General features: G+C 29.2%; 1 protein-coding gene across 4 annotated transcripts in view; it reads right to left on the bottom strand.

The window, feature by feature from the left end:
- LOC125075767 (H(+)/Cl(-) exchange transporter 5) overlaps positions 1 to 14,259 on the bottom strand; it is a 28,127-nt gene extending 13,868 nt beyond the window's left edge. Inside the window, exons 1-4 of one of the 4 annotated variants that reach the window (XM_047687497.1) lie at positions 14,077 to 14,259; positions 13,347 to 13,421; positions 1,818 to 1,986; positions 1,288 to 1,320 (exon numbers count right to left, since the gene is read on the bottom strand). In XM_047687497.1, coding sequence (XP_047543453.1) covers positions 1,288 to 1,320; positions 1,818 to 1,986; positions 13,347 to 13,415 — 271 coding nt within the window. In that variant the 5' untranslated portion in view covers positions 13,416 to 13,421; positions 14,077 to 14,259. Of the gene's footprint in view, positions 1 to 583; positions 654 to 1,287; positions 1,321 to 1,817; positions 1,987 to 5,252; positions 5,410 to 13,346; positions 13,422 to 14,076 lie in introns of those variants that run through there. The other 3 variants (XM_047687498.1, XM_047687499.1, XM_047687500.1) reach the window with 3 other exon arrangements.
- Positions 14,260 to 17,561: the final 3,302 nt, after the last annotated feature.

Below are 17,561 nucleotides of genomic sequence, written 5' to 3'. Positions count from 1 at the left end.
TAAATGTTTTTTAACAATTTAATTTAAGTTTCACCGTAAGGCACTAAATTTCTTATTTAATGTGGAAGACATATTATTGCTTTCAGTTTGTATATTTTTACGTATTTCTCATAGTTTTAAACATAACATAAAACGTTTATTTAAATAGATAAGGCAATAGATAAGGCTTTGTTAGAGGAAGTATAAATTAAATGAACTAGTGGACTGTCGTATTCGATGAATGACGAGAGTACAAGCAATCAGCGAGATGTCAAACTGTCAAAATCATTCCGGGGTTACCATGCTTAAAAAAATAAAATCTACCATTCTGATAGTTAAGATCTTTGATATACGTGCAAATATAATAAGTGAAGTGTGTTTGAGGTGAACAAATTAACGAGTTAACTAATATATTTTACGATTATTGAAGTTATTTTCAGTAGTGTAAGGTTTTCAATTTCTATATTAAATATTGTTTAGAAAAACATTTGTCCCTTATTTCTATTATAATCGATATTATGTTTTCAATAATTAATAGCCACTATTAACTATATATTTAAAGGGTAAAGCATTAAATTTTACTACTATATAATATTCACTTTACCTACATCACCGACAAGTGGTTCAATATCATCAGTGTCAGTGTTTATTACTGAGGAATCCATTTCTTTAATGAACACACAAGAACTTAGAACTAATTTCCGCACGCGATTAAATTAAATTACGTATCAAATATCTTATCTGGTTGATATGAAAATTTAAACTCTTATCAATATGATTTCAATATTTGTCATTCATATAGAAATAATCAATATTTTAATTATATTTCTTAACCATATTTTCAAAGCATTTCACAATATATATAGATTGTATAACCGCAACAAAATATACATGTAAAGCAGTAGACTTTCAACATTCTTATTTGCAATAGCATCTTCTAAGGATATCATCAGGTTCAGGACCATATTATAATTTAAACTCCATTTTTTATCAATCTAAGGAATATGATTCAGAACAAGCGTCCTTTTTTCATGTTTTAGTTAAGTTAGAATTATTACTAATCAGGTGGTATAAATAAACATAATGTGGATTGTACTCTTTTCTGTGAATGGTATGATGCATTAACAGACCATAAAACAATACATAATTTTAAATTTGCTTTAGAGAATATTTCGATAAAAAATAGTTTAATTGCTACAAATCACGTAATTTACAAAAGCGAACAGGACTAATAAGCTAGATATGAGAATGGCTACATTGACTCATAGTGAGTTTGTTAAACTAACAGTTATCCGGCTGGTCTCTTACCGGCTGACGAACTGAAGTACTGAGCGATGAATGCTTAAAAATAAGAAACAAAACATTTAATTTGCTTCTATTTCAGATTTACATAGTCGACTAGTTAATATACTAATATGAGAATACTTATGAATCTTTATTCAATAAAGGTATTTTTTTTTATAAATATTATTAAAATACCTTAATATGAATCGCAATATATTTTTTTTACTTAGCATTTTTAATGTAGCAGCTATTTATGAAGATAAATGTATGTATAGGCATCATTTCTTTTATTTAGCTAAATGTGCTAATTCAATTGTACATAATCATTAAACTTAACAGTGACTAAACTACACTAATACTTATATTTATTCCCAAGCCAAACATGAAAAAGGGATAACAATAATTTTAGTACAGTTAAATTAGTTTAATTTAATGATTCTGTACAATAGAGTCAGTACCAGTTTCTTAAATTTGAATATTTAAAGAAAGAAAATTATTTGAGTGCTTGTCTGAGTCTTGAGTGATAATTAATAGTAACATCTGCTAATACTTACAGTTTGCACTTGCGTTGCTGTTCCTACCGCTGTGTTCGTATAGTTGGAAAGTCCCGTGGTTGGTAGGAGTAGAACTTGAATCCGCCGCCCGATGCGGCCCAGGTGTTATATCTACCATGTCATCATCTGTTGACGTATGAGCTCCACGCCCGTTGCTTGTATTTGCACCCTGAACAGACATATTTTTTGTCTACAGTAAACTAGAAACCAAATTTATCTTAACTATCGTTTATTTCATCGCAAACTATTAAACACAAGAGTATATAGTGTTAAGACTTCATAGTCGTTATAATCTACTAAAATAGTAGTTTTTAAAAATAATGTATCACTTAATTGTATTTATTAAATGAATACCCGAATGATAACATAAACCTACTTGCCATACAACAAACAAATGTTTTACCCATATATATTGATGTTATGGAAATAATTTTGGGCCAAGAAGAACTTAAAAAAATGTAGAATATAACAATTCTCAAAAGTATAACTAGCACGAAAAAAGAAATCAGTATTATTTTCATGAAAATCAAGTTATGTTAAATTATGTTGAGCAGTCTATTTTCATTGAAATGTAAAAGAAGATAGGTAAAAACTTCTCCTCTATAGTTACTCACTCAAATGAAAAAAAATCTATTCTACATTCGGTTTGCTTGGAATGCTTTACTTTCACTTTAAAAGAGTTTTGCTCTTATTTTAAGTTATTATTATATTAAACAGTCTTGTTGGTGAATATTTGTTTTGAATAATTAAAATAAAATTCAGTAACTTGAATATTTAGTTTCAATTGAAATCGACTTTTTTTTGTACAACTACGGCCTAAAGCATGGGTAACGTTGGCCACCGCCCGTAGCATCGTGACGAAAGGGGCCTCGCGCCCCCTTCCCTAAAGGGGCCTTCAAAGTTAAGAGTAAAACTACCGGTTTAAATAATATATTTTGAAAAATAAGAAAATAATATCACATCTGTTTCATCTCGATTTACGTGTACTAATTTATAATATACATATATTTGCATTGCATTAAACTAATGTGGTCCAATGCATAAAAAAAAGATCATCCACGTCTGGGTTACTGGAATGGACTAATACAACCCTAATATTGCTCACTGATATTTTTCACATCAAAGTTTATAAATGTTTGATTTAATTTTTCCTTATAATGTTTGTAATATAATGTTAAACTTTGAAAAAATTTAAAATATGATGAATGAAATTTATAAAAGAAATGAATAAATATCGGAAATACGTTTTTGCTGTGGACAAAATACTTACTAATAGCTTATTGAATCAAACAAGACTGAGATATTTATTTCCTTTTGGAACCATTCAATGCTGTGCATTCAATAAGTGCAAAATGAGAATAAATCAATTAGATTTAAGCCTCGACTAACAGCATTTAAAATTATTGCAGAATTCCCTATAATTTTCTCGTCAATTCACTGTGATTCCATTAATCTATTTGTTTGAGAGTCACTTTCAAAAGAATTCCAATAAAGCCAAATTCTCTTTGAACTTGTTAATTACCGCCGTTATATCGTACTGCCATTTTAATAGCTTACCATGTCACACAAATAAATATTCTATACATTTTCAAAGACATTGTTTTAATAGGTTGGAATGTTTTTTTTTAACATATATGTTATATCAAATTTAATACGACGTGCGCCCAAACATATAAGCCGCTGTAGATACGTTTATTTAGTACTACGTCTATGCTCATCAAATACAGTTTATTCATTCGTCACCATAAACGTCAACGTTCCAATTTCCAAAAAGATAACGTTAGCTCACAAATCGATTTCAAATTAAAATTATTCGGTATAAAATATTTTCAAGTCATCAAAAATATTCATAGATAAAATCTGGTCACAATCTCGGTGCTAAGTGTTTGCCCAAGGATTTAAAACATTTTAATGTGGTCGTGATATTATAAACAGGTGGCGCACCGAACTTAATAAGAAAAAAATCAAAATAAGAATGCCTCAGATACAAATATTGTTCACCTGGACAATCCTAATGACAAGCCCAACGACAAATGATTACTTACTAGCCGTGTACCCGATGGTGTATCCCATCGGAGGCATAATACAATCCACCCACCAACCTCACAATCACTCATTGATTTTCATATTTCTAACATCAGAAATGACGAATTTAAATACAGAATTACATCCTCTATTGAACCTCCTTAGTAGATTAATTTTGAAAAATCCTACCACCTACGTTTTATATTTTCCAGACCGCGATATTTCGATTTACCAATTAAAATATAAGCGAATTATGACAGAAATCCACAATTGGTGGATTTTCTCCATTACGGCTCATTTTGACAAAGGAATTTTCATCGAGAATGGTGTGGACACCGATTGTAAAATAAATCATTTGTAATCTCTTTGTGTACAGGCGTATTAATTAAATAATTGACGAGGACCCAGGTAGATTCTCGTCAATTATACGAAAGTAGTTTTAAAATGAATATTTATTTACAGATACGTAGTTTAAGCTACTTACAATTAAAATGCAAATAATTTATTCTTGTTTAATATGTTCAAAAGAGTTTATTATATATTCAGTTTATTATCGATGTTTTTCGGAAGCGTTTTCTTTGGAGTTTTATTTTTAATCTTTTAAAATGACGATACAAAAGCATTATAAAGCAAAATATATTAAAATTTTACGGAAAAAAGAGAAAATTGACAGAAAGACTTTGATTGAAAGAAAGAAGAAAAACAAATTTAATTAAATTTGTGCATCTTTACATGTTATTACGTAATACGTAATAATTTTAAATGTTTTATTGATATATGATTTCATTTTTCGTTTTTCATTAATAGAATATTGAGGAATTTGAATTTACTTTAGAATTGACGCATTTAAAAAAGATTTTCTTTTATTATATAACTATTTAAGTGATTGTATTTGATTCTACCAGGAGATGGCCCCGAGGGCTTTTTCTTCACGAATAGAAGTTAAGTCGATTTAATCAAGTTATGTTGAAATTTGCACAATAAAGTTTAAAAATAAATATCAAGCAATATTTAACTTTTCTATATATATATATATATATATATATATATTTAATTAAAGTTAAATTAAAAATATTAACTTTCATACAAATAATTTTGTTTCGTCTAATTAATTTTCACTATCAGAAAAAAAATATAACTATGAGGGATTATGCACGTTAACTACGTCATTCATCGTTCATCTTTCAATTCGAATTATTTAATATTCTAATTAATATATTTTTATTTTTCTCTGATAATGTTTAAATTTTATCATTTAATTATTATTTAAATAATGACATTTTATTTCTTTTTATAAATTAAATTATTACAAAGCAGTAAGCCGACATTAATCCTTACGCCGAATTACGTAAATGCTTTATACACTTCTATAATATCAAGGGAAGCACCCTACGGGCTCACAATACTCACATCTCAATGCGCATTTCCAGAATTTTCTCGACCTTTATTCACTAAAATCACATAACTGCATCCTTTCATAAATAACTCAAGTATCGTTCATAGGAGTCAGGAAATAATTTATTTTTTGGAACCGCTTAGCACTGGTATGTTCGTTAACTGGGCACAATGTTCACCCGACTGAATGTTATACCGAAAGCGAAAAATCGATAAAACAAGGTTTCATCTTTCGCCACACCGACTAGTGATGTTGAGTGTACAACATAAGATATCGAGTACAAATATCGATGAACGGGGATTGTAAAAAAAAACGGTTATATATGATTACTTTTAAACTATTATTATACATCATTTTTTAGTTTATATATAATAATAATAATCTAAACATGTCTCACGAAATCGGATGATGTGGATGAGTCATATACACAAGAAATCAATTTGCTAAAGGGATTTAACGATTGATTAATAGTTCGAAATGGAATAAAATATGTTATACAAGCCTAGAAAGCCATGTCTACGTTTTATAATGTTTTTAAAAATATCTGATCAAACAAAAATCGATTACATTCGACGGTTTTTTTAAATTAATAACATTGTTTTTATATGCTAAAAAAATCGAAATAATCGTATCAAGTATTAGATAAAAAAATATTTTTTTTATATATATAAATTTGTATTAAGTATAGAATTAATATCGAATAAAAACATAATATATATAAACACTGAAAAATATATGACGCAGGTAAAGATCCTGTCTATAAAAGTGGGGCGTGCCTGAGTGCGTTTCATAAGGCCGTAAGTCTTACGGGTCGAGGTAGCTGCCATACATCAAACATGACTTGTCAGTTTGATGTATGGCCTTCGAGTTACACGTAACGATAAGTGTTAGGCGTTATGCGTCCGGCAAAAGCTGTGATATATCTATGACGCACCCGACATATTCGGTTCGGGCAACAGTCAACTTCAGTGTCATTAAGTACAATAATTATATGGCTTCCCACGATTGTTATAAAAATATACTTAGTTCTTGAAATGTTCCTACTACTTTTAATAAATTGATGATTAGTAGCTAGATTTTTCTTTAAGGGATACAAAATATATTTTTTGTATATTACAATAACAAAATTATCTTGTGAATTATTTTATAATATATTGTGATGAAAAATATAATTTAATTACTATAATGGATTTGTGCTTTATTATTTACAAAAATAACCAAACATTAAAGGTTATAAGAGTGCAAATATACTTAAAGTAAAAAATATTCATACGCCACTTGTTTTCGAAAATAGATCAGCGTCAATCACATTTCAGATAAAGCTCTAAACAATCCGATAGCATTTCTGGAATCTCACTGTATTAATGAACAGTTACTTATAAAGCAAAATCAAAATAGCATTTCAATGCAACTTTCAACCCAATGAGGAAATTACTAAGCAAGTTTCATTCACAAATATATAGAGTTCGATGTATCAAATGGTGAGTGTAAAATCAGAGAAACATAACTCTCAGAGTAATAAATAAAATAAATAAAGGCTCGTATTAGACACGTATTAAGTTTACAGGAAGACAAAATTAAAAATGGTTTTCGTTATGAATAAACAGAAAAAAACAGTATGGATGACGTTAATTTTTAGAAGGAACAATCCCTAAGTTTAATTATATCACACGATGTAAATCACATTGTCCCCATAAAAGACAATGACCTATGATGTGAACCGAATAATAATATCAATCAAAAATTCGAACATCAAGTGGCTTACTAGCTAGATTGCTTTTCTTCTATCGATAATAGAAAAAATCTTAGGTTCGTAATTCGTGAAATTGTTAAATCCATTATACATTGGATTTAACAACTATGATTGTTAATAAACCAGATTTGTTCGAAAGGGTTTATTATTCAGTAGATTATGGAGATACAAATACGAATATATTTGTATTACTACGTTTTTTAATTAAATATTTTCTCTGAATATATTTAAATTGTTCGAAATACCGTTACGAATTGTCTTGTTTCGAATATCCGACTGTTACATTATTACGGATAAATATGTTTCGATACTTAAAGTATAGACTAAGCGCTGTTATAAATTTGTAATTCTAAATTGTGTGTCGATCAGATGGACAATTTAAGATTTAGATAGTGTAGAGGATTTGCCAATGTGTGCTCCATGCGAACAGTTACCAGGAGCTAAATAATTGCAGAATTGTTAGCAACTCAACGAAACCAGGCCACAATATCCGTCTCGTATCAACACTTGAAATCGAATCAGTGCAGTAGCTTTGTGTAGAATTTGCAATCATCGTCATCATTTTAAGCCCAAATCTATACACTGTTGGTCACAGCGTATTCTGTCTTGCAAACCTTACTTCTTTAATTAATAATTAAATCTAATCTTCCCCACTTCGCACGGGTAGAATATGGATTTACTTAAAACATTCATGACGTAAAACAATTGTTTTGGTAAAAGTTTCTAATCCATTCAATTCAATATCTTCAACAAACATCGTCAAATTTCAGCAAACATACGCCAAACCGAAACGAATTACAAACAAACCCACATCTAAACCTTCCTAATGCATCACTCCGTATGAAATCTTTTCGATCAAACTGAGTTCAGATAGACCGACAAACAGACACGGCGGGGGCGAATTTGTTTTATAACATGTAGTTCGCAGAAGGTCGCAGATTTAAATTCGGACTAGAAACAATGCGGCTTTTCAAGTGCTAACTTTGTATTGAAATGAACACTTCGTACAAACTTCGACAATAAATTATGTAACCCGCAGCTGTGATTACCTCTTTGAACTTCGAAAAGTTCACACAAAAAGCCGGACAATACTAAAATACGTTTTGCACCGGCAAGGGAGTGCTGAGTATAGGGAGAAAATAATGTTTAAAGTACCCTTAGTTTAGAAAAGAATACTCGAGTTAAAAATAAAAAATATGCTCAAACAACATTCGTACTAAATTTAATTGACGACAAATATCTGATTAACAGCATACGTCCATAATAATCCTAGATAATTTTATATTGAAATTGTATCAATCAAATATCCAAATAAACAATATTTAATCAATGGATTTTGGAAACTGTCATCATATTGACAAATAGATTGCATGCGAATGAATTTGATATCCCATAAGCCGGCCGCAGGGTTTTGGTGGACATACCTACAAACAACAAGGAATATGATTTATGTTTTACTAAAAGTGCCCGTGAGAGCATGCATGTTTGAATTTAACAAAAAAGTTATTGTTGTAGTCTAAATTACTCCTTATCACATCAGCATTCTGCCAGTGAAAGTCTTATCAAACTCGGTCCAGCCGTTCCAGATATTAGACGGAACAAACAGAGGGACAGACAAAAATTTTAAAAAAAACATTTTAGTAATATATGTACCGTGTATGCGTTTAGTAAAAAGCGCTTTTTTTTTTTAATATTACAAATAGACATTCCAATTTTATTAAATGTATACATTTGATTTATTTGTATCTTAGTCTGAATCTGAATGTATTACTTTTATGTCGCTTATTTTAAAGGAATTTCTTTAAATTATATTTTTAAGTACTCTTTATCAATTTTCTACTTAAAAGTATGAGTTAATGACCGAAAGTAATATATCTAGAATCTCAGTATTTATTAAAAAAATAGTTTCCTAACCTTAAAGTACATGGTGTAACGATCCTGTTCTATAAATGATTACATACACATTTGCCAGCTGAGTGTTTGTGGTTTTTTTTAAGATTGATGCAATTATAGTTAACAAAAATAATTTTAATATTTTTTAAGTTCAGTATATTATCGTTTGATAAAACTTGTCAAATAGTTATTAATTTTTTCGTGCTTTTATAATAATAGTTCCCCTAGTATAGTGTTACTTATTATTTAAATGTAAATAACAACGTCTTGGGATAGACAGCTCAATGAAAAAGCTGATAATAACTAATTCAGAGCCCAACTTTGCCTATATATTTCTATGACTCCAAATTGTTCTTTACTTTTCGGAGAAGAAGAGGAAACGCTATATAAATTATGGTTAACATATATTTTACTGTCATGCTTTCTTTCGTGTGTCAAATCAACGGTGACAGAAAGAAATGAACGCTGTTTAAAGTGAGAAATTCTCGTTCATAGGTTTGTAAGCAAACTTTTTAAATTATATTTTAAAATTAGAATTAACTTTATTGACATCACTAAACGTCGTTTACAACAGGAATTAAGTGTATTTTACGCGTTTAATAACATTACGAGGTGCAGCTATATCGACGACGAGAGTCAACGTCTATTCACCGCAAATATGAACTTAATCGCTTTAATCTGTAACACGAACGCTCACAGCCAACACAAATCTGTCAATACAAAATTAATTCTTCATAATATAGCATAAAGTCTATTTTGCTGTGTTAGAAAAAATATTAAGTTTAATAATATTTTTTTTAGAAAAAGATAAGACAACAATACATTTTGTAGCGCAAATGATTTACAACCACATGAAGTAATTATTGACTATCGTTTAATATTTAAAAACATGCATTGTTTCGATTAAGATAGATTTCATAATTTACATAGATAAACTCGTTAAAACTTCATTGAGGAAAACATTTTGAAATGTCTAATATTAAAAGTTGAGGTAAAAGTTGTAGTATTGGATTTATTTGGAACATTTATTTAGACATATCTTAGATTTAATTACGTTTATCAGGAAAACAAATGATAATCTGTAGTTTTACCCACTGGATTGAGTCAGTCAGCTAAAATAGAGTATTATACTCTCTGGTCCATAAACGATCTCTAATCAAAAAATTAGTTTTATCAATTGCTACATTGACGCCAAATAAACATATCCTCCCATATATACATATATAAACATTCTATTTTTAATTATGTATAACATAAAAATAAACTATAATGATAGAAAAAGTGTTGCACAACGATAGTGGCACCTGCATTCAAGCACATAGTTGTGCACAGTAACACCTACTGCGCAGATAGCTACTCTCATTAAAGAACGGCCATATGTAGTCATTATTTAAATACTGACTACAGATGGCCTGATACTACACATGTCACCCTGTAATTAAACAAATAGTGTTTATAATTAACAGTTACAAATACCTTATATATTTTTATCCAGAGCTAATCAGCAATATTCCATTAACGATGTCCAACCCAAACGATATGCAGTTTATAGGACCAACAATTTTAAGGGTCCCTAAATACTTTAAATAAGGTTTAAATCCTCCTCATTGTATTATTTCGCACTTGGCTATGCAATTGCACATTGATGCAATAATCGACTTGACAGCGGATGGAGTTGAATACGGCCAATTGACTGTTATTCACTTGAATCTTTCATCGACATTATTTGACAATAGGATTTATAAAGCGCATTGCCAATATTACACATAGCTGTTAACTGCAGCCCTGCATCTAGCAGTAACAACAAGTCATAAAAATAAATACATTCCGTAATTAGTTATTTTCGCCCTGCCCGCCATTGTGACGTCACGATGTTTTCAAAGTTATTCCTATTAAGTAATTAAAACTTTTTTTGTTTTAACCACGCAACAGCAGTTGGTCACGAGAGTTTGAATATGGTATGAGCTTGGACTAGAGATGCCATTTTGACTCTTTACTTACAGTGAACACAAATACGGCCATATTTGTAATCTTTATTACGTTTAATTATAATTAAAAAAATATTATGAAAATAAAGGTATTATAATAATAATTAGATATATATTAAATAAATAATTTTAAATGCAACAAGGTCACGCAAAGATATTATGAAAATTAAAAACTTTACTAATACAACCGCTAATAAAATTGTTCTTTTGTTATACGACAATTAGAGTTCTATTACTTATGTAGAAAAGTTGAATATATACTGACTGACCGACTATAAATAATAATTTAAGCGGGAATGCAATTGTTACAAAAATTTGCTACATCAAAACTGAAGAGCTCCCAAGTATAACAATTAAGCCATGTATGAGTAATAATTTTTTGCATAAAAAAAAAAGCAAATCAGAAATCAAAATCTTGTATTATACATAAATTCACGTTGCTCGGCTCGAATGCCTTTGGATTATAAATCGGATTCGTTACTGTAATAAGAAATATATTTATAAAAATATCGAGAACCGACAATATAAAAGAACACGCAGAAAAATATCTCCGAGATGCTCAAACTCGATATTCTCAATAGAAGTTTTACTCGTATGGCTTTGCAAATAATATACGAATAGTATAAAACTCAATAAACTTTCGGTTTCGATTTCCATTCACGCAACTTTTCTTTCATACTAGTATTTTATTTTTATTGCTAACTTTTCCTAAAGGCATTTAGGTATTTCTCTCTTTAAAAGTATGAAATGCCATTTATTCATAAGCCGTACAATTTGTAAACCTTCACGTTCTTTTTGATACTTTACGTTTTATTGAATGTATGTATAAGGTATTTTTTTTAATTATAGATTAGAAATAATATTAATATAAAACTTATTAGCTATAATATAAAGACACAATGATTCATAGTAATTACCTAAATAGTACTTTAAAAAAGGGATAATATTATCGCTTACTCTATATTTTATACATAATAATTTTGAATATTAATATATGATTAACTTGTTATCTCTTAGACCTGTCTGCATATTAATAACTGTACAGATTATAAGTCCAATCATTTGGTAGTTTTCCTGGTTTTTATCGGGAGTTTTGGCAGTTGGGAATTTACATATTACGACGTGCTCTTTTCGATTTGCCACCTCGTATCGTTGCCGTTTGCGACGTCATATTGGAAAGTGACGCCCAAAAATAGTTTTTTGACAATATTTAGTTCCTATGCTTCTCATTTTAGAAGGATTTTTTTGAAAATATATTCCATTTGTTATCGTCAATTATGGTCTTATGGTCGATGTGTACAGATGTTAATAAGGACAAGGTTTATTATCGGATTTGTTCATAGCAATTAATGCAAAAAACAGTTTCAGTCCATCACAATTCCCAATTTAATTTTTAATTTAATATTATATATATCAGACTGATAACTATGAAAATCTAAATAGGTAGTTAGGTTTTCGATATATATAAGTATTATAATATTATAAGTATAATTCACATGTTATTTGTTTTGTTCCAAAGATATATAATTATATTTTACTTCTTCAGGTTTATACAAAATTTGGAAAATAGGCAACTATTTTTAATTTATCCCTAGAGGGGGTAAAAGTGTGACTGTTTGTGTTATATTGGTAAAGTTTTATAAATATTGCATAGTTTCAGCTAGTATTGTTATAACATTGACTATATGTTCTTTTTTTGTAATTTTGTTATTTTTTCTTAGGTTATTCTAATTTTTGGTAATTATTTCATTTAATTTGATGAATTATTCGAAATTATTGTGTACCAATGGCTCATCTCATCAAGCACAGACACAGAAACATTGGTCTTTTACTTATAAAAAGTCTAAAGACCAACTTCCATATTTATAACTTAAACATCCATAAAAATTTTGATCCTAAGTTTCACCCTCTTAGGTGTTGAATTTAAAAATAATAATTAACATCAATCTTTAACCTTTCAATACAAGCCAAAATACAGTATTTTATTTTCTACCATCAGAAAACTCCTTAAGAGTTGAATTTTACAAAATCATTCCTGAGTGCTACACCTCCATTCCATAAGGAAATCATGTACAAAACTTCATCCTGTTAAACACACCAGCTTGGGCTGTACATATTGAATCAGTCAATCAATTTCATTTCTTAAATATCACTTTTAATAAATATATTATACAAGGTCTTCCTCAATTTAAAATTAATTTTGATTCTTTGGTTCATAAATGTCGATCAAATTATTGTTTTAATTTAAGACTCAATAACAACTTCAATTAAAGTCAATATTACAAATATATAAATAATTAAATGTTATGTAATATTATTTAATTGATTAATATTATATTTAATGACTGATCTTTGAAGTATTTTACTGCTTGATTAGATATTTCATTAATACAAATTATATTATAATTACATATATTTGCTTTTCGATTGATTTATACGTTGAAAAAAAATCTTATTTCAGTTTTTGTTTTTACCTTTTTGTAGACAGATTGATATGTAGTACCCATTTTTGATACGGAGGACTTGAGAGGGAATCGCTCCATATTTTTCTGAAAGAATATTACATAACAATGATTACATATTTATGAAACATAATTACATTACATGAATATTTAATGAAAATGAAATAAAAATAAACATTATAAAAAGTGACTTTTATTACATAGAATAATAATATTGCAGATATAATATCAGTATAATACTCTATCTAGAGATAATCTAGAGATCATCTTATATTTCTGTACTATAATAAAAATTGGCTATATATTATTTAGACAACAAAATAAAGCTAAACAATATTTGAAATATATTTAACAATATTTAATATTTTAACTACCCACCAATTTTCAAACGATATTACAAAAATAATATTATAGATTTATATAAATAATAAATTCTTTGATTTTTTTCGAAGAAAATAACTTTGTGTGAATATCTTTTAGCGGAAATGTATTTTAAAATTAGGTAATTAATCATTTTGTAATTTAGGTTGTAGTTCATCTCACAATCGATTAGTTGTAATTCGCAACGCCCCCATTTAATAATTTTGTAAGTATGATAAAGTTTCTGTTTTTCTTAATTAATTTACATATTCACACTTCATTTTTGTTGATTCTATGCACGAAATACCAATAGACAAAAAATATTAATATACATGTCTAAAAATAACCCACTTCGTCAAGTTAACTTTTATAAGACACTAACCTAGTTAGTCGTGAACATTTTGAAAGATTAATTAATTTGTAGGACTTTTAACCGGTACAACAATCAATTAGGAAACTTTTGAACGGCACAGCAGGAATATTGCGACGCAGATTACTATTTACGGCAGAAATCAAACAAGTTTTGATTCGTGGTAGAAAGCAACGAATCAACGATGAATGCACTTGTCAGTTTGTACTATGCAGTATGTCATAACATCGTCATGACACCTCAACTTTTCGCTTTTGACACTTGAGATGATTTTTTAGTTAAGCTTAGCTTACACAAACACGATAAACAATTGTCAATTTATTTCGACAAAATAAAACAATAAAAGCAGCAATGTAAGAGAAATATTTTATAAAAAGTATATTTTTGGCTTACTTTAAAATATATTCATAACTCAAATCACAAAATAACTTGTAAATGAAAGATCGGTTATTGTTTACGGCGTCCAAATTTTATAATAATAGGGTATTTTACTATATTTTGAAAAGTACTTCAAAATGTTGATTTTCCTAAAAGACACAAAATAATATACTTCGGCAAAATTAACACGCTTTTTTGTCATAAAATTAAAATAAAATTTAAACCTTTTTTATCATTGCATAACCGGTGTCAGTCATTCTGATGACGTAAGATTGTTAAAAACAACAGCCGTGTATGTACGACCAGTACTCATTCAACGTTAACAGTTACGAATATTTGGTGTTCTTTGCGAAAATAATGTATTATCTAGTTGTACAAGCATTAAAAATCTCTAAAAAAATTGTTTGTCAACGTGCCAGATGATATTGGAATGAGGAATGTTTGGTTGGAACACTCAAAACGAGATCCTTTTCAAATAAAAGTCGATTCTATTTATGTGATTATAATTTCTTATTAAATTCTAATAATACTTTAACCTTTTTCCTGTTTATGTATAAATTAAGATGATAGTAACATAACCTACAATTACTATGAATGTTGATAGATATGTACCTACTACCTAGCTGCTTACAGTCCGTTCACAGTTATTTTACCTCTGACATCTATTAAATAGGCTGCACGTTAGGTTTGCATTACTGACTGTCTAATTGTTCAGACTATTATTTTGACAAGATTCGCTGACGGCATGGTCATTTTCACCGAAACCAGCGACAAACTAGACGAAATGATAAGCAGACTGAGAGAAGAAAGCAAAATAAATTGGTCTCATAATGAACCAAGATAAAACCAAGCTTATGACAAACAGCAAAACTAGCAACATCGACTTGTATGGCAAGCCATTAGAATACTTAAACAACTATATACACCTCGGCAAACAAATATCATTCAGTATCAATAATGAGGAAGAAGAAATAGAACGGCGAATGAACATTGGGTGGAAAAGATATTGGAGCTTAAAGGAAATTTTAAAAGGAACTTTTCCCCTTCGCCTGAAGAAGACTGTATTGGATACACTGTAATGGGACATGTATTCTACCGACTCTCACCTACGGCTGCCAAACATGAAAGTATAATACAAAAATAAAAACAAAACTAACAAACTGTCAGAAAGAGATTGTTATAAGTATATTGAAAATAAGAAAAATCCAAAAAATAAAAAGCAAAGACATAAGAACAACAACAACAAAAACCAACTTAATAGACTTACTTCACCATGCTTGCACACAAAAATGGCGATGGGCTGTGCATATAGCGAAATACACAGACATTAGATGGACATTAAAAACCACAACATGGAAAGGACCTGCGGGAAAAAGAAAAAGAGGTCATCCAAGGAATAGATGGCTCGACGAAATAATTCTAGTAGCAGGAAAAAATTGGAGAGTAAAAGCAAGGATAGAAAATTATGGAGTAAGCTGGAGGAGGCTTTTACCCAGCGTGGGAGTAGTAATAGTTATTAAGTTATAAGAGAAAATGTTATTTAAGGTTGGAAATCAATGATCTTTATTATTATTATTATTAATTGTTCAGAGTTCCTCGATTTATATGATAAATTCAGTGATTAATTACTTTTAATAATGCCAAAAAAATCCAGAGTAGTGGACGAATGATCGTGCTAGCTGTGCGTGAATTTTGTGAAAAGGAAGAAGCTAGTAAATTTTCTGTAATTCTGTTTGAAACGGGTAACTGTCATGACAGTTATGTAAAATAATGTTACCTGCTATTAAACTATTCCCGTATGTTGAAAAATAATTATCTTCTTTTGTGAAATGTTATAATTTCAGATTAATGACACAAAATTAAAATTTTTACAAATAAATCGATTTGTATCAATATGGTCCTGGTATTATTCACCTTCCATCCACGGCACACACTATAACTAGTAAAAGTATTTTCTAAGTGCGTACACATGGATCGTTAATTTAATAGTGAACGTTACCATTATGTGTGAGTGTGAATGAAATGTTGTAAGTTTATTAATTAGGTAAATATTTTTAAATTTCAGGTTTGTTTGAGAAAACCATCAGCACGATTACTATAGAAGGTGAAATTGCTGCGTCCACGTCTCGAAAAATCTGTACACCGAGGAAAAACCACATTTAATAAAAAGTAATACAGATAGACGATTTTGATCTTTGTGGAGTTAGAAATAAAATACACGAAATGTACGCAGTTAGGAAAGAGGTTCCAACTTTAATTAAACTTTTAGCAGAGCTAATGCTCGATATTGCCTTAAAACGTAGAAAAAAAACGATGAAATTGAAAAAAATATTACACTTTACACTTCTGATTATTCGTTCTATTCTGATTATTCAAATAAAGTCGATTCAAATCATTCTTATTCTAAATAAAAGCTTTGACCGATCCATACTTGTTTTTATTTATTACCAAAAAACAATTACATTGAAGATTATATAGAATATATGAGCATTGGTACAGATATAATTATACATATGTATATAACACACCACGCCACGCCACGCCTAGATCCATCTACGGGCATGTCTCCTCTAGCTACTACCATTGCTTGCACAGAATTATGTAGGTATATGACCACTGTATACGGGTAAAAAATATAATTCTCCATTTGGCTCAGGTAGAAGTAAATAGGTATTTTATATGAAGGGCAGCTTCATATTATTCTGCCAAAACCACCAAATATTCCCTCATCTATCACGATTTCCTAATTTTATACAAAGGTTTTTTTAGAAACTAGCTTTAGCAACACATTGCACAAGCTAGCCAACTTAATAGCCAGAGGTAAATTCACTAACTCGAATTTTCGTGAAAATCGTTTTTTGTGCCAAGTTGCTTAAAATATTTTATTTTATATTTATTAATAAAATCGTGAAGAAATATACAAAATTAACGAAGTTACAAATTTATACAACGCTAACTAAAGGCATTTTTTCAAATCAATTGATTTATATTACGCTAACAATTATTAGCGGAATGTGCGCACACTTTCGAGTTAGCGTAGTATAAATTGTTGGTGTCGAAATAACTATGAACGGTCAGTTTTTGCCTACATGACGTCATACCGTGGCGGCTCGTGTTTT

This window comes from Vanessa atalanta, chromosome Z (assembly GCF_905147765.1).
Source record: "Vanessa atalanta chromosome Z, ilVanAtal1.2, whole genome shotgun sequence".
Lineage (NCBI taxonomy): Eukaryota > Metazoa > Arthropoda > Insecta > Lepidoptera > Nymphalidae > Vanessa > Vanessa atalanta.
The sequence above is the reverse complement of the archived record's forward strand: the minus strand, read 5'-3'. Positions and strand labels throughout refer to the sequence as shown.